At 37.0% G+C, this 25145-nt stretch overlaps 1 protein-coding gene across 1 annotated transcript; it reads right to left on the bottom strand.

Moving 5' to 3' along the window:
* Nucleotides 1-501: 501 nt before the first annotated feature.
* CDC16 (cell division cycle 16) lies at nt 502-24923 on the bottom strand. The gene is made up of 19 exons (XM_042806012.1): nt 24863-24923; nt 24739-24827; nt 22598-22652; nt 21594-21691; nt 21044-21082; nt 20101-20241; nt 18042-18201; nt 17290-17384; nt 16517-16650; nt 14778-14857; nt 13151-13200; nt 12367-12440; nt 9867-9992; nt 8982-9134; nt 8311-8374; nt 6482-6543; nt 4283-4418; nt 3589-3679; nt 502-2454 (listed from the first exon to the last, which is right to left on the bottom strand). The coding sequence occupies exons 2-19, from the start codon at nt 24784-24786 to the stop codon at nt 2189-2191; spliced, it is 1872 nt and encodes a 623-aa protein (XP_042661946.1). The 5' UTR covers nt 24787-24827; nt 24863-24923; the 3' UTR covers nt 502-2188.
* Nucleotides 24924-25145: the final 222 nt, after the last annotated feature.

Below are 25145 nucleotides of genomic sequence, written 5' to 3'. Positions count from 1 at the left end.
ACACAGACTCGTCCCTTAGCTTTTCCTCACTCAACACGCTTGAATTTTAAAGTGCAGGTGTGTCTAGAACTTGAATTCATGCTCAGTAACGCACAGACACGTGGAAAACAGCCAGGACCCTGCATTCAAACCACGTACGTGGCCTGAATTGATGCGATGAAGTCTCCCTGATCCAGATGTAGATTCATGAGAGCACTATCAGGAAAAGAGCCAAAGAACCAAGACATAATCAGTCACAGCAAAAAAGTCTGAGTAGCACAGCAAGCAAATAAGATGGCAAAACAGAGGAAAAAGGAAACATAGTCTTTTGATTCACTAGCAGTTCTCTCAGATTGGCTAACGAGAATTCTCAAATAAATGAAGGCCTCCCCACCTAGCAATTTCTTCCAAGTAGTGGTCTCTACTCACTGTATGTTCCTTAGGATTCAGACCCCGGCCCCTGAGGACTCAATGAGCCATGAGACAGAGGTGGTGTGATGAGCAGTAGTTTATATTTTCCAGTTTATGCAAAACTATACAGTTTAATAAAATTAAAAAAAAAAAAATCAGTCCAAAGTTTACAGTATCAGCCCATCCTTTGATATCCATTCATCATCAAAATTAAAAATAAACAAGTAAGCATTGTCTAAAAATTAAAAGGATCATTAATCAAGAAAGATGGACTGCTGGAAAGCAAAAATGGCAGCAAGGTTTCAATACAGGTACTTGGATTCATCCCTTGTCTCCTTTTATTTACATAAAGTACCAAAAAAGGGTATAGGAAAAATTTAATGACTTGCACTAATATCTCAGGGTTTTTTATACCTTGTCCCAATAAAGTAGATGAAAATTCTATCACAATAACCAAACATATACACTTTATGCTAAAAGTATAACTGAAAATACATGTTTAAACGCTAACACAAATGTACTAAGATACAGTGTAGAAATTGCATTTTAGATCAATGATTTTATTTTGCTAACTAAAAAATAATTTTTATATTTCATGAAAAAGCTTCGTCTAGAGAAAAATTGCTAATTCTTGAGTTCTGAAGTACTTCACACTAAAGTCTGGACTGCTAAACTTCAGGAAATCTATTCTAAACATTAATGTCAAAACTCAGCTGGAAGTCACAGAATAAAATATTCTGACATCTTGTAGTTTTTAATTTTAAGCCCCACACAATGATATATGTGGAAGGGGCAAGAAGAGAAGGGAAGAGAAAAATTTACACAAAATACGTTCCAGTATTCATGCAAAGGCAGCAAACAGAGCTGTCCTGGTTAGTGGATGGACAAATCACTGCTGCTGTTTCAGAGGCATATGCTTTACTTCTTAATTTTGCACTGAACCAATGACATTTAAAATTACCAAACTTGAGAGACTTGTAAAAATGGTGTATGTATATTATTCGGTTAATCCTTTGCATTGACCAAACAACGATGTGTAAAGAGAATGTCTGCAGTCCCTACAGTAGTACACTATGGCTTACAACTTTATTATAACACTTCCCAGGTGAGACTAATTTATCCTAACGCTTACACCATTCACGTTTGTTGTCTAGTCAGCCTACCAGAAACAGTTCTTAAATGAGCTTTCAGTAAGACAGTATAGAATGATAAAGAACGGAAATTAATCACTAGGAGAAAGTGTAACAAAGTAACATGCTTTGTTATCAATTTAATGTATGCCAAATTAGTCAAATGATGGAAAAACACTGAAATTGCTGCTTAAAGGAATACATGTTTATAAAGTAGTAAGTACAAAACTTCATGGATTTTTTGGGTATATTTACTAAGAAAGCATTCCTCACAGACAAGATGAAAACTCAGAAGCCACAGTAATACTGTATTAGACTGGCTATTCAATTTAACAACACTGTAAGCGGTTCCGTGTTAAGTACTATTTTTAAACCTTCACAGTCTTACTGATGGCAGACACATGGATCAGTAAACAGTTTTTAAAAAAAAAAAAAAAGTGAATTTATTTTTTTACTTCATCATGTATGATTAATTTTGTAGAAATAGTCCGTCATGTATATTTTTTAATCATCCTTAAGGCAAGCATTTCTTCTCCGATGTCAAGTACAGAGTAGTGGTTTGAATTCATATAAAAATAGCAAATTCTTGAAAGTATAACACCATAACAAAAATGCTAAAACAAACATATTACACTTAGACAAAAGGAGCTCTCTACCAGCATTTGCGGTCACGTGCTATGGTCTGACATTGATGTTTCTAACATCATATCACTTTCATTCATTTCAATCTCAAACGTTTCTTCCAATGGGCGACTGGTATCTGTACTTTTCCTTTGATGTGACGCCTCTAATGTTACTATGCCACTTTCATCCAGAGTTTGCCTTTCTATGTCGAATTCTCTGAAATCCCAGGGAGGTGAAATTATGTTCTTTAATGTCTTCATTGTGTGTACATCAAAGTCGTAACATCTTAATTTGTCTTTGATGTCTGTCCCTAGGAAAACAGTCAAACCATTAGTTTATTCCAAGTGAACACTCACAAAAATGTATCTCAAAGAAACATCATCTGGAAACTACTATGATTCTCTGTTTTCAGACCAACAGGGAGCTGTCGCTGCTTAATGAAGTTGAATAGAGTTTTCTGAAAAAATACAGCAGCCTCCTTTTTGAAAAAAAGCACAGTATAAGAAGTATAACTCAGATTCAAACATCTGTTATTAGAAGTAATTGCCAGTTCCCTTCCCAATTCTCTAAGAGGCTTTTTTTGTCAAGTTACATAAAGCATGGCTTGCATTAATGCATACTGCACAGCTGCATGGTTCTTCCAGATGTGTTAACTGACTACATATGGAGCAAGACAATATTGAGAAGAAACATCTGCTTCAATTGTGCAAAAAATCTGCAGGAAAAGCAATAGAGCACACATATGGCTCTTACTGGCTTCAGCCTCATTAACATGCTTCACAGGACATCAACTGTGTTCACTACAGATAAATCACTGTTCAATGAAGCAGAAATGTGTCACTATAAAGTTTTTTGGGGGAAGAAGGCTTTCACAGAGTATTTCAAACTATGGCAATATAATGTATTATTGTTATGAATCACTTTTTCTTTTTTTTTTTTTTTTCTTTTTTTTTTTTTACCATATGTAAAACTATTTTTGGAGTCAGAAGAATTTATCGTCTCCACAGAGCAGAGTTTTGACATGTTGAAAATGCCTTGCACATCTCTTCCTACAGCAGCATCAGCTGAAATCAAATCCTCTGGTTTTCTAACTCCATATTTCTGTTTTATTTTTTCCCCATTCTCTTTGCTTTCTAAGATGCCACAAATCACTATTTTACATCAGAGAAACCATCACCACCTCCAATGGCAAAGTGTTTCTTTATAATGGCAAGAATTTACTGCCATGATGCCTATAAAAAATAGTGATCATCTTCAATTGCTGACGATTTTTGACTCATTTAGCCATTTGGGAAAAAAACCCAAAACAACAAAAAACACCAAACAACAACTTTACTCTACTTTGTAAGTTAACTAGGTAATGGTAGAGTCTTTGTTGACGTAAGAAGAAGAGTCCTCTCAAAGGACCTGATGACTTTGAGAGTCACATAAGTGAAAGACTTACCAATGTAGGCTTCAGAATCACCAATATACATTTCTATGCAATGTCCAAGCATCGTGACTGAAAATGTGTCATCCCTCCTAAGACCAAGGGCCTGTTAAAAAAAAACAGTAAAAAGTATTCAGTCACAAATAAAACCATTTACATCTTAAGTCCACGATGGCTACGAGTTCATTGTTTTGTTGCTTGACAGAGCTATGAGAACCCGGTCTTCACCAGAAAAGCAAAACGTTGCACAGCCAAAATAATATTGTCATATGAACTGGCTGAAGTAGTAAGCAGGCACAGCAGAAAAACAAAACGAGAAAAGGATATGTATACAGAGTCTTTCACAAGCCATGAGGTAGAACATACGTTGCACTTACTGTAAAATTTCTAGTTCGTGGCATAGGTTGGAAGTATTTTAAATTATTTCAGCTGGATTAGAACTTCAAGTACATAAAAAGTGTATGACAATCATGGTATTCAATTAATTTATAACAACGAAGGATCCAAGTACTAAATTTCCCAAAGTGCCCATTTTTTACCTAATCAATAGAAAACTTAGATGTTTTGGAAAAATCTTCTTAAGATTGTGAAGTAAACACTGATTTGGAGGCTGGATCAAATGCTGGTTCTCTGTCCCAAAATTAAAACAGAATGACACAGTAAATATCAGAATCTGTGACCAGCACTTTCATTTAAGCCTGTTACATACCGTATGAAAGTAGTCGATTGCGCTTTCAAAATTGCCCATTAGACTATGTATGTAGCCAATGGCAGAGTAAGTAGAAGCATTCTGAGGAATTAGTACTAGAGCCTGGCGATGGTATTCGAGTGCTTCTTCGTATTTCCTGTTAGGGTTAAATACAGAAGATCTATCAGTAATCTTCAGGGTGAAAGGTATTTTCCTTAGCTCAGTGGCATGCAACCCTGCAAGAACTTAAAAATTACTGCATCATACTCTGAACATAATAGAATGCACAAAAGACTTATGGATATTGACAATTTTCTTCCCCGTTGTAATTGAGAAATCACTGTTCCCCTTATGTAGCACAACAGCTGCCTACAGCCAGGCCCCATTTGGAGATGATCTTAGCAATCTGATATGGTAAATTGCTTTAGAAGTTTAATGCTGTTTATTGTAACATTAGCTTGGTTTCTGCAGCTTTCATTTTCCTCCCCGGGGGGGCACAAGAGCAATAAAGCCTAAATCACTCATTGTTCAAAATGAGAAAAGCTCTCTGGGCAGAAATTTCACAACTGTTAAGTGCTACACACACTGGTACTTTTGTCACTTCCATTCTGCTACTGTCTCGTAAGATTTACACATATCCCTATTTTCTTTCAAATATCAGCCACCCCTTCTTTGAAAACTATCCATTAATTAGACTTCTTAATTGTATTTCTTATTTTATAAAACAAGGATCAAATTTACATTATGGCATTACTCTGAGAAATAAAATTGTCGCATTTGACATCCTAGTACCAAGTTGTTAAAAATAAAGATAGCAATTGTCTATTCAGAAGAAATTTTAATGTCTAGAGTTATAATGAAGTTATGCAAAAAGCAACACAAAGTCATTACATGGCATTAAGTAACAATTGAGGCAGAAAAGTTATGCAACTGTTTGCTCGCTGCACAAAACTTACACGTGATTTGAATTTTATTTTCACTCATAGTATTTAGCTGTCCAATTAACTACCACTGTATTTTAATAAGATGCTTTCAAATTTCAACCACATAATGCCAGTGAGTAGACATATATCCAGTAAATTTTTTCATAATAGCAATAGCAAGTATTAAGAACACTAAAAAAAAAAATCTGTAGTAACTAATTTCCAAGTTGTCAAGGCATATGTACAGCTGCCTAAATTCTCAAATCTATTTTCTTGGAAGATGATTTACAAAGATGTAGAAAAACATTAGGTTGGCCTTCTGAACCTGCACAAATAATAAAATGCAAGCTGCCCTAAGTGTGATGCAAGCAGTTACTAATTAATTGTAGAAATTAAAAAGACAAAAGGAATTATAACTGAAACAAGTATCTGAAAAAAACCTGCAATTATGAACAGATTCCAGAAGCAGTGCCTTTTGTTTGATCTTGGCAGAAGGGGTAACTATTATACATCCGTATTTCCTAATGACAGTAAAGACTAATTGGCAATTCAAGCACAAAGCAATTACTACCAAGGCCAAAGCAGAAGTATAACTACCATAATCACATTCTCACTAGCAGCTCTGAGGCAAAAATTACAGTATACACCAACTGGACAATTAACACCATGACACTGAAAAAAAAAAAAAAAAAAAAAAAGATATGCTACTGATTAAACAAAAGAAAACACTGGTTAAAATCAGATTGAGGTAATTAATGAGAAAACATTTCTCTATGCTAAAACTGTTAAAGCTTGCATATGTACTTTGCACTTTCTTGTGCTCTTTCAAGAGATATATTTAATATTTCTGTTCTCAAAAAACATAAAGTAGTATTTTATTGCTGTGTTAATGTCACTGAATATTCCACTTCAATAAACAAAACCGTAAGAACCAATCCACGCAATTAATGAGCACATACCCACCCTTAGGGTAATTAAATCAGCGGACATATCCAAGCATGTCAGGACTGGGACAGAAGCCAGTTAGAATTCAGACCCATACAAGGGTCTAGAAGCCTACAACAAAATTTCTATCTAATAAGAATCAATAGTTAAGGAAAGGCTTTTAGATTAAGAACTTTAACTTGCATGTAGGAAACTGGGGCAATTAATGTATTTACATTCACAAGTTGCTTTAAGGAATCTCCTTTCTACACTGCTCTCATTGGTACCTAATCGTGATATAAAGAAGTAGGCCTAGACAAAACACATTTGTGCAGTATTCCAGGTAAAGGTAGCTCCAGTACTCTCTGCTTACTTGAGTTTTCTGCAGACGTGTCCTAAATTGTTCAATAAAGGCTCCCACTTATCAACTGTCACCTGCAAAACAATGCAACAATTCAAATAACTGCAGCTTCCCAGATTGTAACTGAGTTTGGTCTGCTTTAAAAAAAACCCCACAAACATATATAAGTGAACAAGACCACTCATGATTAAGAAAAACATCATGAGCATTTTCAGTTCTTTTCAAAACATGTATTTAACCTCAAAGCATTTATCCAATAACTAATTATTCCAATTTTTCCATTCCCCAAATACAATGAAGTTTCTTTACAGGGTCAGTGATATTAAAACTTGGATGCAAACCAAACAAAATTTTATTTTCTACTTCACCAAAAAAAAAAAAAAATCACATCAAATCTCTCAGCCTAGGAGCACTGAAGACCCCCCCAAATTAGGTATTTGTAAAATAATCATAAATATTGAAGGATTTTTTTACTGTCTTGTCCATAGTCTAACTTAATCTGCTCTAAATAAATCAGCTCATTTACGAGCCACACAGAAAACAATCTGAGCCAACAAAATCCTTAAAACACTTTTTGCTGAAATTAAAAATCATTTGGACTTGATCACATAATGAAGTTGTGATTTATAACAATGTAAGAGTACCTCTGTATCTCTAGTTATTTTAGATGTTTCCCACTCTAATTCTAAGTTTCCATTTGTGTGTTTATAGATATGTCGGTATTTAGCACTTCTCAATAAACAAGAAAAATACCACACAAAGGAATTTCGACACATGCATAAATTAAAGCCTGATCTACAAAGTTTGTGGCATTCACACAAACAATAATACAGCTTTAACAAAAACAGAACAATCCTATTCACATATTGGTGAGCGTATGAATTAGTATCTGTGCCGTTTGTTTTAGTAAACATGTTCCTTGTCTACATGAAGATTATAGTTTTTTCAGTGCTTTCCACTTTATAGAGTTTATTGTGCTCAGAAGCAATTTCATTATCTTGGCAGGAGATGCTTTGTTAACAATTGCAGTAGCATGAGGCAGTGTCCTCGATTAACTAAATTGAAGCTAAAAATTGAGAAAAACTACCTTAAAATCCACAAGAAGCCCGACACAAGGCGGTACTGCTTTCATTAAGGCATCTTAAGTTACTCTAGTACAATGTGTTTCTTTAAGCAAGATGACAACACACAAATAAAATAAACGGTACTACCACTAGGTAGACACTCATTTGTGTGTTCCAGTGTTTGAGGAGTCGGGGATGTACTGGTTGACTTATGAGTCACAGAAGTGCCTGAACTACAAGCACATTTCCTGACAAACTTTTTGCCGGTGATTATTTTGATTCCTTTCAGGAAGTCAGTTAAGCATCCCTGGACCCATTCCCACATAGTGTCTCTATCGGGTAGAAAGCAAGCAAATCCATCCGTACAGGATTATGTCCAAACAGAAGTGGAAGTCATTCAAGAAATGGCTAGCACTGAAGGTGGCAGCAACCTTCTTCACATGTGTACCCTGTTCCACCCTCAGGTCAAGAACCACTGGTCTACTAAGACCCAAGACTGAGAATGAGACCCGGATTCCACTCTCCAGTCAACGCTTATTTTCTTTTATTTTCATCTAGAGACATACTTTTCTGCCTCTTCCTGTAGCACTGAAGATAATGTGTGATGATTCTCATCTAAATACCCAACATACTCAATTACAAGTATATAGTCCAAGTTGCAAACTCCAAATTCTATTGTATTGCCTCTATCTTAAAATACGCACAACATATTTTGTCACAACATATTACAGAATTTCCTGGAGTTTTACATATTTATGATGTTTTTAGGAAAAATACCTCATTTCCAATAGCTTTGATTTTTTCCAGTGCATCCAGAAACCACTTTTCCGCAGTTTTCCAGCTAAGAATTGCAGGGGTGGGGGAAAAGAAAAGTAAATTAGTGAAGAGTTTTCATTAGCAGTATGTGAAAACTGTATTACAAGGAACAATTCTTTGACATTATTGTGTCGTATGAGTGAAATGAGACGTAAAAGACATTCAGCTATATTTTGCATGTGCTCCTAAGAACTAAAAAGACAAAGTTAAAAACCCAGAAACAAATCAAAAATATTCACTGAGCAGTTCTTATATCTGTTGGCTTTTTTTCAGAATATATTTGGAACCTCTTGAGCACATAAAATGTTTTGCTGTACAAAATTTTATAGCGTGTGTGCATTTGTGTGTGCAGACAGATGCATTTTCAAGGCATGCAACAACCAATGGCAGGCACACACAAGATAATAATTGATTTCTGCATGTTCCTCAAGCATTAAATCCTTTCCTTGTTCTATTTTAAACAAAGAGCAATGCAGAAAACAAGGGTTTAGGGTAAACACCAACTAAACTAGAACCAAAAGAAATTTTGTATTCTATTGTTCAACTCAAGTACTTTAGTAGATATATTAGCACATTACACTACAGAATAATCCATGTTTAAGACTGTGTTCAATCCTATTTTGCAAGCTTACTCTCCATTTTGAAACGCAACCACTCCGACTTCATGCATAACGAAAGGATCTTCAGGTGCAATGCTCAAAGCTTGGCTGAAAAACCTTTCAGCTAACTTTGAGTTGTTGGTCAAACCATATTCCAGTCCAATATAGAGCATCGGCAAATGACATCTAAAAAAAGAAAAAAAAAATATGGAACCACACAAAAAAACAAACGCGCATTTAGTAGGAACGGCATCACAAACAATAAAGAAATGCCAATGGTGTTTGCATATATTTATGTACATCCAAGTAAGAGCTGATTTAAATGGATTATTAACCTAAGGGGCAGTTTAAAAGACTTCACATCTTTGTTAGTTATTGACAAGAAGTTGGACTCCAGAACGTAACTGTAACTTGCTCTGGATTTACATGCATTTTCTCAGTGCTTAAGTTAGTTCTGAGGGTTTTTTTCCTAGTTTCCTTCACACGTGTCATTTACAAATGGAATATGGAAGAAGTAATAATTAAAGGGAGTACATTTACCAATAACTACAATCTAATACAATAGTTCTATATGCAATGTGACATGATTAGTCCACTACTCATTTTACAACCTTATCCATAGCATGAAATTACTGTTCAGGATACTACTATACAGCAGCTTATGACCTGGTGTGACAAACATGATTCACAAATTTCAGAGAACTCTCAGGTAGAACATAGATTGCCTAAACGTAAGTCTTTAGAATTTATAAAATCACAACAGTAATCACAAATAATACAGCTAAATGCAGGTGATGCAATTATCCTACCAGATAAGTGTTGCAAATTTATTCCTACTGTTTAAAGAGATATAGGTCAGTATTCTACACTATTTATGGATTCATTTTGATTTTTCTGAATACGACATTTTTGGCATACCCTTTCATGAGCTGTGCAGCTGTGAAGTATGCAGCCATTGCTTGGTCGTGCTCACTCTCAACTGCAAATGAATGTCCATACGCTATCCACGCGGGTCCATAGGTTCTCTCGAGTGTAGTAGCTTTGCTAAAAACAAGAGCAAGTCACAAGCAAACCCATCTGAAATGAAATTTCATCTGCTTCAGGTGACTACTTACATAGCAATGCTATGCCAAATACTTAGGTATCTATTAACATAATATTCTGTAATGACCAGTGGTAAACAAAGTTCATTTTAAAAGTTCAACAGACTATTTAGCATTTAAAAGAATCACACGTTTTCAATAATTCATTATATTATTCATGTTGCTGTTCATGGACAACAGGAATTATTCAATATTACTCAACATAAAAAATGATATAATAGGTGAATCGGGCAAAATACAGAAAAAATTAGTAGTGACTCAACGTATTACAAGATTCTAGCTATAAATTTCAAAATAAATATATTCTAGCAAATATAACTTTCCGAAACAGGATATGAAAATACCAAGTGAACACTTAGGTTGAACTGTGTGTTGAAATTTTGCCATATAATTATACTAGCCTTAATGAAGACAACAGTATTTCTCTGTCACATCACAAACAGTTGCCATCCATCAGAGAAATTTATAAATTGTCACTCAAGTCCTGTGCTGAAGACTACAACCTAAGCATCATACTGCAACCTGGAGGGACTCGACAGGAACAGTAGAAAGATCTGTAGGTTATTTCCTCAGTCTGAAGGCAAGGGCATTCATAACTAAACCGCTCATGACAGATGTGCCCAATCTTTTCTTAAAAGTTTCTGACGTGGACATCCTACATGTTCCACAAGTAAACTATTTGACTGCTTAATTATCCTTAAGCACTTCATTATTTTCTAACATTTAATCTAAAGCTTGTCTGTCACAGTTAAATTCAGCATTTCTCATCACAGATCCTAGAGGACAGTTTGTTTGCTGTCTCCTGGGGCAAAACTTTACATATTTGAACATTTCCATCTTTCCACCCTACATCCCAGGCAGCCTCAATCACTTCAAAAACTTCCCTCCCTGGCCACCTTCTCCAGAATGCTTATTTACTGCCTTCTCCTGAGTTCAATTCAAATGCCTCACATCCATCTTGAGCTCTCCACACATGTTGATTTGCCAACAGTGACACATCACCACACAGCTTTGTTACTGTTATAAAAAATGGCTTATGTTCCATCACAAATCCTGTTTTTTCCTAATTGGTGCTGAGATGAGGTAAGCCCTTTTGCAAGACCTGAAGGATGCAGGTAGGTGCTTCTGGAGCAGCCAGAAGGATACTTTCCTTACACACTACCAGGCCCCACTCAGCTCTGCCTTCCACCCTGTTCAGCATGCTCCAGCATGACGGCCTCTGACTCCAAAACAACGATACGGGAGCTTGTGTTTTTATCCATGGTACCTCCACATCCTTTTCTAAAACTACTGCCAAGCCCACAGTTGTTCCTAGCTTTGTAGTTACACACTATCGTTCTTCTCCAGGAAACCTGGGTATCTTGTTACTGTTTCAGTTTTACCAGACCTTTTTTCCTCCTTGCCAGAACTACCCTGAATTCTGATGGCTTGTTCTGGGTTGGTTTTTTGGTTGTTGTTTTTTTGGTGGTTTTTTTTTTTTTTTGTTTTTTTTTTTTCCTAACACATCTCTAGACCCTTTCTAGCTAGAGATGCTTGCAGATTTAATAAAGATATTCTTTACTTTCCCACCAAAACCACCTATGTCACTCTGGACAGCTTCTTGAAGAATTTCACACTGGCACTTGTCAGGAATTTAAATAGTTTACTGATAATAACCAGACATTTAAACAGTGTAAATTACTAACCCATCTTTACAGATACTGGCTATAAAGGTCTTGAGAAGAAATATGAAAGCCTTACAGATCGATTTAAGCCTTCTCAGTTTAAGCTTATAGCACCAAAACAAGTGCCCTACTTCACAGCAAGGTCCTGCTCCCCAGTGCTGGTAACAGACATACAGAAAACCTACAGGAAAGAGCACTGGAGTGACTGACCAGCCTAAAAAGTCCAAGGCTGCTTGCACAAAGAACTAGACAGCCAAACGTCAGGATTTTCTACCTAACTCTTCCCTTTAAGATACGAAACTTGAACCTGGGAGAATGCCAGAGCATCCTTAAGATAAGAACTGAGGCTTCGTTACCTAGTTGTAGTTAGCTTGGCAGCATGAGCGAATGCAGGGACTAAACCTGCCCCTAACAGGAAGGTGACTACCAAAAAAGATTCCACACAAGTCTTTGTCATTTTTGAAGTATCTAGATGGATGAGGTCTAAATTGCTATATCAAAAAAAGGGTGCCAACAAAAGGAATATTTTAGCAGTAGCCAGTTCATCGAGGCTTCCATTAACTTTATGAGCTCACAAACAAGCATGAACATTAAATATTTATTTAGCAAGTGAGCAACAGATTCACTAAGGAAAACCAGAAAAAAAGTTACCTGAGATATCTTCTGGCATGTTCATTTTTGTGGCCAACCATGAGATAGTAGCATCCTACTGCAAACCATGACACCTGCACATTAAAATCAGAATAGAATTATTATGAGATATATCACACTGATTTTAGTGAAACACCACCACAGGTGATGCAAAACAGAGGAACAGATTATAATTGGAGAAGTTAGTAACATTTTCACTGAAATCACAGCTTTTCAAATTATTTGATATTAGCAGACAAGCTAGAACTGCTGACATGTGGGTCTCTTAACAGGGTTCATTCAGTCTCATGAAGGGAGAGCTAAGTGGAAAGTTTATTGCTGTCTTCAACTATCTAATGGTGGGGAATACAGAAGACAGAGCCAGGCTCTTCTCAGAGGTGTAGGGATAGGATGGGAGGCAATGGGTACAAGTTGCAATGTGAGAAATTCAGTCTGAGTAAAAGGAAAACAATTTTCACTATGAAGGTGATCAAGCATTGGAAAAGGTTGCCCAGAGCGGCATATACATTTATTACTGTAGCATTTGTTTTAAATTATTATTCAAAGTAAATATCTCACATTGAATACCTCACATTTAGTGTATTTTACAGGTACTTTCTTTTTAAAAAAATAAACTTGGCATAAAGAAAGACAATGCATAAAATAAAAGGAGCAAACCATTTTTAGTAGCTTCAGCCAGAAACAGATTTTGAATTCTGTTGCTCAAACTGACTATTGCATTACTTCCTTCATGTGTTTTCACTTAGAAAAAACTACCTGGTAATAAAGGCTTAGAACAACTTACAGGATTATTTGGATACAAGTCCACCAGTTTGTGAGAAAGATAAAAAAGCTCTACATAGTGGGAAGAAACAAGAAAAGAAAATTAAAACATGCTAAAACACTAAGATGTTTTAAGCCCTGTAGCTTTCTATACAAAATACCCAGAATATCTAATGTTATTAATTCACAAGTGAACATGAATGTTTTCTGATTAGTGGTAATGCTTCGAACTACCTCAAAATAGATTTGGTTTTGCAATTAACTAAAAAAACCCCACCCATAAGTCTCCACAGCACATTATCAGCTATACATCCCATCCACTAAGAATTCTGCAACACTGTAGGTCATTAACATAAATTAAAATAAATGCTGGTGGTATTACACTTGAATATATCTTGTCAAGGTAGAATACTACTGAACTCCCTACACCTAAAAGGTATAACATACTGGCTAGATCAATTTCAAACTAGAGTCCTGTGCATTAATATGCTGAAAATAGGACAAAACCAAATAAGTATTATTCCAAATAATATAATTTAAGTGATTACTTTTCTAATAAAAATAATAATTCTAGTTGTTAGATTAACTTACTACAGATTTTCTAATAATAGTGGAAGTAATCAGATACAGTATAACAATTCTATTGCCTATGCAATTTCAAAAGAAATAGCATTACAGTACACAAAATTTCTATTTCCTCAGAGTACAGTGCTCTTAAATTGATAAGTTTGTCCTGGAGTACTTTGCATCAATTCTTGACTTCAGAAAAATCAAATATGAAAACTGGCTTATAAAATACTAATTTATTTACAAAATTCTTCTCAAGGCAGACTTAGAAGAAAAATCAGAGTACTGGCCATATTTTCAGACGTAGTTAACTGTAAAGTAACTGAAAAATACATTTACTAAACATTGAGAAGTGTTAGTACACCTAACGACCTATTTGCGTACATACAATGCACCATCCTTTGAGAGACTGCAAATCATATGAGCTCCTTATTCTATTTTCCAATTGGTTTTAAAGACATTCAAGCTCCTCACTTGCTTTGGATGTTTATATGCAGTCTGAAATGAGAAAAACCCATGCCACCTGCAAGTAAGCTATTCTTGTCATTCCAAAGGTGCTGCATGATTATTAACTCGTTTGAAGTTAAAAAGAGTTCTTCACAACAGCAAAGGCAAAGAGAGTCTAGAATTTTTTCCTAATGTGGAAAAAGCATGTCCACCTAAGTATACACACTGCTGAAGAGTTCCTTCTAGTTTAAGTCAATTTATTTTACTTTCTTGTCGAGCAGAGAAAGTACACCTAGATACTCTAGGAAAAGCACCTCAAAACAGAAATCAAACGACAGAAAAAAGGAGTAGCTCACTAACTTTCTGGCTACACAGCCTGGTGGTTATAAGACCGTGACACTCATGATCATGAAGGAATAGACTCTTTGCACAACTACTCCCCACCCCACTGCTGTCAGCTCTGAAACTCCCTTCTTTTGCAGTTACCACTGTTTTCTTGAAACTGCAGGTAGGAGGAAAAATGTATGTAATTTTTTAAATGGGATGTGAGGGGGTTTCTTGGCATCCTTAATTATTTTTTTAAACTGAAGCTTTAAAATCTTCTTTTGACTCATATTAAATGTTGTGTTTCTTACCATTTGCTTTATTAAGCTCCACAAGTGTCCCTATATGTACAGGTAAACAATTCGCATGGAAAGGATCTTTTTCCATCACTCTAAAAAGAAAAAAAAAAATCTGAATGTACATAGCAAAAATTTTAATGTGTTATAAGCAAGCTGCTTTTATAGTGTATAATGTTTCAGTTAATTACCACTTTAGGCACGGGAAAACTATTTGTGACTAGAAGGTAACTATTAACAGCATAATAAAGGCAATCTTAAGACCAGAAAAATAACTGTTGATTTAGCTTAACAGAAGAGGATAACAGAAAATTCTTGCAAGCTGAATTTACAATTAAAAAAACAGAACACAATGCACATTTGTTTGCAAGTCACTTCAAATCTAAGCAGTAAGCAGCAACATTTCTGTTCATCTTCTCCATACATTTGACAACAACTTTCAAGCAACAGTCCTCAGCTTTCTGAGCCTAACACTAAGCAGTATGACTCACGAAATGTATTTAGCTCAGTTTCAATTTTTTATTTCCTGGGGCATTGAGAAAGCTAGTTTCACAGACAACAGACTGCATGCAGGGCATGGCTTGTAGGCATGTGTCCTCTTTGTAAGCACTGGCATTTGGTAAACTAAGCAGATTAAAAAAAAAAATGTGTCTTGAAATCCATTCACAGAATCTCTTAAATCAGAAGCACAACATTATGACTCCTTTCCTGAGAAGTACACCTTGAAATAGTTAAAAGTGTAGTTGACATTCAGGTATATTAAATGGCCTTTTGAAGAGAGTCTAAAACTTCGAAGCTATATGGACTTCTCAGACTCATTTCCAATCTCTGGCATCTGTGATCAGTCTCCTCTTTAGGAGACATTTACTCCTGCCACTGCTAGACAAGATGTGGCAATTAAGTTTCAGAAACAAAGATGCAATAGTATAATTTTGTTGACTTAATTGGAGTAATTTATTTCAACAGGATCATGATTTTACTCAGATGTTTAAATTCACCGTAACTCAGCATTCTCTACAGCCTTCCCCAAAATCTTGCCTGTACTGTGTTCCATGGATGTTCTACATAGTGATGGCTTGTTTCAGCTAAGAAGAAGCTGTACTATTAAAAACCAGCAACAACAAAGGAAACAAAACCCCTTCTATTTTATACTACTAATATTCAGAGTCTATGCAGTACATACACAAACATACAGTTTTCTTAAAAAGATAGTTGTCAGGCTGGCAGAAAAAATAGCTCCACAACCACATGTTCATATTTACAGCATTTGAGAAGCAATCTATGTTGGTTTTCTGACCCGTCAGACAACTGAGCAGCAGTGTGAGCCTGGGCTACGTAACAACTGAGACAAAATACCTGGCACATCAAAATTAACGTAACTTTTAATCAGCCAGAGAAATCATACTTCCTAACTAACCAACGGATCCAAATCTGTTCATTCTGAAGGCCAAACAAGAAGTACGTAGAGAACACACAAGACTGAAGGTACTAGAGCAAAGATGAGGATGGATGAAGGGAAGTACAGCACAGTGATGATTAACTGGAATTTTGCTTTGGATAGTTCTGCTACATGTCATAAAAAAAATAATGTGTCTTGCCAGACACAAACTACACCTTCTAAAGACCTGAAACTTTGTATCAAATTGTTATGTGTGTCAGTGCACTGAAAAATGGTATCTGCTGTAAGTCCAGGCATAATTACTATACTATACCCTATAAGAAAAAAAACACTCAGAGTTGCTTTCCATACTTACACAGAAGTAAGCTTGTAACACATTTTGAAATCACAGTTATAATAATGTCTTTCAGCTAAGGATACTACCACGTCCAGGTTTTCCTGAAGACCATCTACTGATTCAGGAATCAGTGTTTCACTGGGTTTATTATACTGAAAGACAAAAGAAACAGTACATGAAACAACCGCCTATCTAAAATCAGATGGTATAAGTATTAATATTTTTAGTTCTAAAACAATATTTAAGAAGCATTAAGCTGCTTTAAACTCTTAGTTTTAAGCCAAAAGTCTGTAAAACACATATTTTGGTAAAATGGTTCTTTATAATGTACTTAAAAGCTCATTTAGAATATGAAAGATGTTTGCCAGTGTCAGTATCTTAAGTGTAGGCTGTAGAAATGAACACTGAGCAATATATAGTTGGCTTTCAGCGCTCTTGCATTACCTTTGGAAAAACTAGTCTGGAATAACGTTGCTATATCCTAGTATTTTCAGGTAACCTACATTTTGCCTACATTATTAATGTTCTTTTTCCCCACCTAGAATTTTGTCAAGAAATAAAGCTAAAAATTCAAGTTGTCACCACACCACACCACAAAATAAGTTTACACAAAACTATTACACTACTCCCATAAAGTGGTGTCTTCTACATCATAAATTTTAAAATAGCCAAAACAACAAAGCCTGTCTTTATTACAATGTTCAAAATAAATGGAATCCAAGAAAATTTACATCTGAAGTCAAGACTCAATCAATTCTACAGCTTTTTAGTCAGTTTTGGTTGGAGTTTACCTTTTTCAATTTATTCTCAAATAAAAAGTGAAGCAATTCTTGTTCTTCTTCTGTGCATTGTCTACTAAGAGGTAGAGATTCAAGAAGTTCTTTCTCTATGTGAATTGAAAAAAAATAAAATTGAAGTGGTCATATTACAGGAGAAATAGCAAGTTCCAACATTTTAAGAACTTAGAGATGCAGAGAATTTTATGATGCTCACCCTGAAACTACAAGGAAGATAACAGTACAGCTACACTAAACCAAATAAACTACTGATTATGGAAACTGATGATTGAATTCTTAGTTTTTCCTTCTACACTTTTAAATAAAATTCGATAAAGATGACATCACACACCACTATTTTTATTTACTCTACATGTCAAATTTTATCACTCAGAACGCTGTATTAACCAATGACTACTATAACTAAGAAAACACCGTAGGCTTTCATGGATTCAAAGCCTATGATGTTGAGAACACATGAAAAACATTGTTTAGGCTGGGCAAAAAGCGTGGGAGCTTCCGGAGCCAACAAACAAGACAGGTGGATTACACTTTGTTTCTTTTAATTCTTACCACTGCAAGACTGAAAAATAAAAGTTCAAATGTAAATTTGAGCAATTATAATTTTCACTCATTTCATACATTTTCTATTCTTAATATTTTAAAGTGTGTTACTTGCAGCATTGCTTTAATTTGTATACAGGAAAAAGGCATACTGAGAAATCATCTAAATTTTACTTGTATATGGGAAACACTGCTATCCAGACCTTCTTGTGCTGTCAGCATATGGTGCGATGTTAAAAGATCAAATGCTTCAAAGCAGTAAACATCAAGCTTCAAGGCCTCTTTGTAGCTGTATGTTGCTAGGGTTCTATTATCCAAAGCATCATAGATCTTCCCTCGCAAAAGGCATATAGAGCTCTTGATCTGGTGGAAAAGCAGGGCTTGAGGTCAAAGACTGAATCAATGTTTGCAATTTGGTTTTGAGCACAAATCAAATGGGCTTCCTGAAAAGTAAAAAGCATTTCATGTATGATGGAAGCTGGTTTTCTAGTGCTGTCTTTAAATAAAATATTGTCTCTGCTATCTTAAAAAAAAAAAAATCAAATGAATGGTCTGTCAGGCTATCTACTGCCAAACGAACACATGATTGAAGTACAGGGAGTATAGAGCTTATCTTTTCTGCTTCTAGCATCCAGCTCTCTGATATTGAGTTGTAAGCTATTTATACTAAATTCCCTTCATATTCAATGTATGGAAATAGTGACTTTAAAAAGTGATTCACTTGACTATTAAACTACGTATTTCATGCAAGAATGACCGCTGTAGAGATGAAAAAGGCCAGATCAATGGACTCAACTATTTTGAGCAGAAAGATATATCATTCTTTTCAACTCAAAACATAGATGTTGCAGAAACAAAAGTAGTAAAAAATCATTATTACCACAGTTAAAGTTGTGCTAAGATGTCTAACAACTAACATGTTCTTTCAGAACTCCCTAGGTAGGTGTTCAGTTCAGTCCAAAGGCCACAGAAGTGTCAAGCAGTTACTTGGAGAAAGTTAGCACGTTACACCTCTGTATCACCAGACTAACCAGGCAGTCTGACTCTGGGAGGAGTCCCTGCATCAGAAACAGTACAGCTGCATTAAAACTGATAAACCCCAGGGAGCTGCTAAAGTGGTAATATTGTTACCAGCTCAAAAAGCTCCTCTTTTATGCTGCAAATAGTGTCTGTGGAAACTAATGAAAGTAAGTGTGAAAAAGCTACATTCCTAGAGCAGAAGTCAATTAAAAATCTCTGGTAGTAGTACCCACTTCTTTTCGCAAAACAAACCCACCCCTGCATTACCAAACTACATTATCACAAGCATTGGTGAAGGTAAGGACTGATGAAGTTGAGGTTTTTTGGCTGGGTTATTTTGCAGTCAAAATAGTTTCTCAATTTAATTCAATAATCCACACCTGGGCCAGAGTAGTATGAAATGGGGATAAAATGGTGAAGGAGCAAGAAGAAACAAAGCTGAGGACTTCTTCCTTTGCTTGCAGTGGTAGCTTTAACGTTCCCAGGAACGCAGTCTAATCCACTTCTCCCTCAAGCCCATTAACACCAGAACTCAAAACCAGTTGGCATCAATGATTTAACCCATTTTGCTACTTTAGTCTTGCAGGGAAAATGCTGTTTGTCAATCACATTCACTGTAGTTTCAGCTAATAAACTTCAATTGATAACTCCGAAAGTAAAGACTCTTCATGAATTCTTCCGCCTACACGTGGTACCAACCCCTTTTAACTGTGTGCCTATACAGAATTTTTTCACTGAGCTTCAAAAACTTCACCTTCATGTCACATAATTTTCAAGTGTAATCAAAAAAACGTCCCACTGAGAAGAACACTTGAGTGATTAAGGAAATATCTTATTAAAAATATCTGGAGGAGAAGAAAACTTGCTCCGTTATCTCAGAACCTACAGCCCAACTGAAAGAAGTGTTACTTTACATTATCAAGGCTGAAATTACAGCTTAGAGCTAAAAGACTCTAAAAACCAATGCTGGATCATGAACTTCCTGCAGTATCTGCAAATAATTTATGAGAAGTTGTTGAAAAGCACTCTTCATTTTTGCAAACCAAGTTATTTTCATACAGACAAGCTATCATATGACTTCTGAACAAAAGGAGAACAATTCAGCATTTTTAAAAATGATGTTATCCAAAAAAGAAAGCATAAGCACATAGAGTTTCAGATTCATACAGCTGCAAAATCACTTTCCGAACTTACACATTTTTTTCAGTTACAAAAATATTTGTTTTTAAAAATGTCACTTACAGAGGATTGTGACATCTCCCAGTCTGTGGTAGAGTCTTTCAACCCACTTTCATCCTTAAAATACTTTTCAAAAAGTCTTTTGTTGATTGGCTCTTCCATATCAAGAATATCCAGGGCCTGCTGATGTTCTTTTGCAGCATACTAGCCAAACATATGCATGTAAAAAACAAGGTTGGGATGTGAAACTTCTGTACATAAAGCACCAATAAACACAGTGTCACATTTCAAAGGCACAAATTTTATCAACCAGTGCTTATCAGCCGTTTTTTCATGAATGCATATTCTTATTTTGACATATGTTATTTCATAATTGAAGCCAACTATTTTACTAGTCATCAATAATACGCAAAAAAAATAAAATTAACATCTACAGAAAAATTTATTACTCAGCGTTATGCAATCATGGAAGCAGATATGCCTCTAAAAATAGTTAATACAGGTTTTAATAAAATACAGTCATCTTATTCTATAAACAACACATTATTCTATTTCAAATTTCTATGGTTAATCTACCAATTGATTCAGTTGTTCTATGAAAACACTGCATTTTAGTATTTATGTATCACATTTTATACAGAGGCAAAAAGCTGCTAACTATATTTATACAACCATAAATCACATCTCCTGTGGTCATACTACAACCAACCAATTAAAAATGCAAACATGAAGACATGAGACAAAAATGGTTCACATTCACAAAATATTAGAGGAATATTTTCTTTCCTGGAAGAAAAGGTCGGTTGGGTTTCTTCAGAAGAGCATCACAATGGATACCACATCAACCATACTGAAGGTGAAAGAATTAAATCAACTATCACAAAATGTAACCCTGTTATTCCAACCAACACAGACATCTACACTGCCTGTCTGGTACCTAATCTTCATAAGATATATCTTTTATTTAGTTTGGTTTGTTTCCAGTGGAGGTTAAACATATACTCACGTGACATCTAGCTGCAAGGTAGCGACACGCTTCATATAACTGAAAGAGAAGTTTCATACATCAGTTATAAAGAGAGAGCATGTTTACTTACACTGCTAGACCCTATTTTGCTCTTTCCTTTTTCAGCTGTATGGCTTCTTCATCCCTTTCACCTCCAAAAATCTTTACTGACCAAAACAAGTAAGTCCGTAACACTTTCTCTACTCTGAAACTCTCAAAGGACACTTGCTTCACTCTTGCCTTCACCACTCATTAGCAGAGTAGAAGGACAATTTAAACCACCATACATGAAGTGACATTCCACCTAATCCTACCTGCTACAGTTACATCCTTAGACCCCTTTTCCCTTCTGTGACCCTATCTGGGGACAATAGCTTCAATCTGGCCTATTAAATACAGGGCTATACTTGGTTCAGATAACTACCTCATGAAGATTTTTAAATTAATTTCCCATAAACCTTATCCTCCGATGGTGAAGAAGTCACCGTGGTTAGCAGCAGAGGTTTAGAAGTGGAATAACAGTAGTAAGTCTTTGACTAAAGTAACTTACCTTATCCAACTTACGCGATCGGAGGGCGTGTGCTGCCCTATGATACTGAGCTGTTAGGTAAAGACATTGGGCCAACCAGTAGATGTCTTGTGGTTCTTCTAAAATAAAAGAACAAATTAGAAACCATTAATTTATAATATATCTTTAAACGATTTCATACAGAATATTCACTTTTGCTTCACTAGAGAAGTATTTTTCCCCTACTCTAGCATCCTGTTGAGTTACAAAGTTTTTCTTCAATATACATATATGTATAAGCAACTTATAATATCTATCAGTGAGAGATTAAAATGAAAAAATAATCAGATTTTCATTTCAAATACATCAGATAATGCACTAGACAGTGAATAAAAAAAAAAAAATCTCATACTAGAGGTGTGACATGAGGAGATAACAGTGATACAGATCTAAAAAAAAGTAGCAGTTATAGCTTACCCTGCTCTTGAACAAGGGGCAGAAAAAAACAACCCAGAATTGGCTCTCTCAAAAAAGATCAGTGGGAACCAAACAACAGTGAAAGTGAAAGGATTAGACTTCTGCACCTTGAAGTTACAATTGCAGAACAGCAGCTTAGGACTCTCCCACTTTATTGGCAACCAAAGCTGTCGTGAGATCAAGCCCCTGCCATCATTTTAAGAAGCGTAAATGGACTGCGGCTGTAGGCAGGTGGGCTACCAGCATCAGCTCACTCTGTAAACCTTCATTCTACCAGTCACCCAGAGCAACAGTGAATCCTGTAGGAAACCTGTGCTGTCTCTCATAGGCCCTCTTTTTATTCTTTTGGCCTCTTAGGGTTTGGCCAAACATTAATTTTAACACAAAGTTCAGAAGGGAAGACTGGCCCTGCTCTATTTGGAAAAATTGCATTCCAAAGATCACAGAAGAGCACCCATGCCAAACTCAAAACTTCAACATTTAGCCACACAGCTTGAAAACCAACAAAACCAAAACAGAACACTACCAGAAAGAAGTTAATCAAAACAAAGCAAAAAGTAACTACTTACCATGAGACAGTGAAGCTACTTTGTCTGCCCAAAATAGGGCACTTTGATACTGCTGCTGTAAAAGCATGATAGAAATAATTAGTATTTATTTGGGGTTTGCTTTTCTGGACTATTTTGAAATATATTGGACCTCATTAACATTCAACATCTTTATGCGTGTAGTATCTAATGAACAGTGATTTACACTTAAGATCTTCATAAATTTAAAAAAACAATTTAAAAGGGACAGTACTGCAACTTCTAAAGGATATCAAAAAGTAATTTGAAGTGAGATTGTTCATTTATTTTCAATAAAATGCAGATATCTTTGACCAAAAGGTATGTGCTATGCAAGTCCAGCAATAGGGCATTAGTTGATTTGCTACCACTGGAAAATCAGCAAGAATCCCCCTCCTCCAGTTAAAATAAATGCTACATTTTAGAAGAGAATACTATATTAAAAACAAAACAAAACAAAAAACTAACCCAGACACATAAATTACTTCAGGAAACTTCAGCAGCACCATCTCTGATTAAGAAATTTTCATTCTCCAGTCAAGACGCTTTAGCGTCCCACCAACCACAGTCCCTGCATGTGAATTTCCCGTTATTCTTGGATACACACTTTCACTGTTGAGCCTGCGGTTCAGGAGAGGCAGGTGACAGAGAAGACTGGTGGCAACTAGAGATCCGACAGAAGCAGAGTTTGCAGGTATACACCACTAACTCAGCTAAAGTTGCCATTAGATTTGGGGTGCTATGCAAAACCTCATAGAATTGGCTGGGATTATTCTCCAACAAGATCAGCAGGAGCTACTGTTCCTTTTTATCCTTCTCCATGATATAATGCATAATATAGTTCCCAGGATCCGCTGGACATTTAACGGATCTCCTGCCATTGCAAGGACTTGCAACACTAGAAAAGCCTTGATCACTTCTGCTCTTTCCCACGACATTACAGTTGTGGAGTTTGTTTACAGTCTCAGAGATTGTGTTATGAGTTTGGAGTAGAGGTTTGGCAGACTTTTTTGAAATGTACACTGATGGGATTCTAGTCCTCACAGCGCACTATGCTCCATGACCTATGTGGTCTTTTCTATCCTGTGTTCCCACATTTACTACCTGGTGGGGATTAAGAATGCACAGCAAATTTGCCAAGAGAATATTCTGGTTTCAATCTGCTCTCCCAGGAAAAAAAAAAGATAAAGCAAAACCCCACCAAAAAAAAAAAACCAACCAAATCCCTCCGTATGTAATAGCTGTCTACAAGAACTGAGGTTTAAATAAATCTTTCAACACTACCAAAGGGTGCCTACAGAGCACTATAAAACTTCTGTTGAGCAGTTCTACCGCACCAAAGGCTGACTACATTACATGAAGAAGCTGTCTCATGTTCTGCCCAATACCCCTTCCTCAGAACTCCACAAGTGTCTACACAGCAGCTAGGTGACCCAGTTTAATGAGTACTGCAAAACAAAACAATAAAATCCACCAAATTAACTTAGGTCCTCAATCAATCTTCCAGCCAGACTTGCTGGCCACATGCACAAACACTCGTGCTAACCGAATAGATGGGCTTCTCTCAGTCGCAATGCCAGTATGAAGTCTTTGAACTAGAAATAGAGCAGAGTAGTTTCACACTATACTTAATCTAATTTATTAATGCATTTTTCCTGTTGTGTTTTTTGTTTGTTTGTTTGCCCTGCAGCAACATAATTGCTGAATCCATCAACGGATGAAAACAAGCCTGCCCTCTAATAGCAGTCTGCAGTGTCGCACGTATAATCACCCGCTAAGTACGGCCCAACTTGCACAGCCCGTGAAAGAAGGATCCCGCAAACCTGCCTTCGCCACGCAGCGGCCCTACCGCTCCCTGAGCGGGCTCCCCTCCTCCTCCTCCAAACGAGGAAGAAACCCTAAAAACCGGCCCCGTCACGCTACGAGGCGGCCCCACGCCCCGGCTCCCGGCGGAGACCGCCCAGGCCCGCCGCACTCCTTCCCTGTCGAGGGGAAACGGGGCAGTATTTCGAAATGAACTAACTCCACCCCCCCGGCCGCTGAGGCTCCCTGTGCCGGGCCCAGAGGGGCTCTGCCTCGGGGGAGGCCGGCGGGCCAGCCGCCCCGCCCCAGCGGCCGCTTCTTCCCCCCCCCCCGCGCCTCACCTGGTCGATGTACTGCCGCACCCGCTTCCTCAGCCGCTCCAGGTTCATCCTCCCGCGGGGTCTGTGAGCGAAGCTAAGGGGAGCCGGCCCCGGCCCCGGCCCCGGCCCCGGCGCCGCGCCGGCCGCCCTGGCCTCTCCGCCCGCCGAGCTGCCCTGCCCGGCGGTGCCGCGATCAAACCCGCCCCCCGTCCTTCCCGCCCGCCCTCCTTCCCTTCCCTCCCGCCCGGAAACAGCGCCCTGAGCGCGCCGTTCCGGGAGGGCTGGGGGGGGGAGGCCACCGGGGGAGGGGGAACCCCGCCGCCCTCGTGGCCCGTTCCTCGCCCCCCCACCCTCCCCCCCCCCCAAAAAAAAAACCAAACCAAAACCAAACCCAATTCTGAGACTTTTACCCCCCGATAAATTTATTC

Source organism: Tyto alba, unplaced genomic scaffold, assembly GCF_018691265.1.
Source record: "Tyto alba isolate M040663 unplaced genomic scaffold, T.alba_DEE_v4.0 Super-Scaffold_45, whole genome shotgun sequence".
NCBI classification, from domain to species: domain Eukaryota; kingdom Metazoa; phylum Chordata; class Aves; order Strigiformes; family Tytonidae; genus Tyto; species Tyto alba.
Note: the sequence above shows the minus strand (reverse complement) of the source record. Positions and strands in the feature narration are given on the sequence as shown.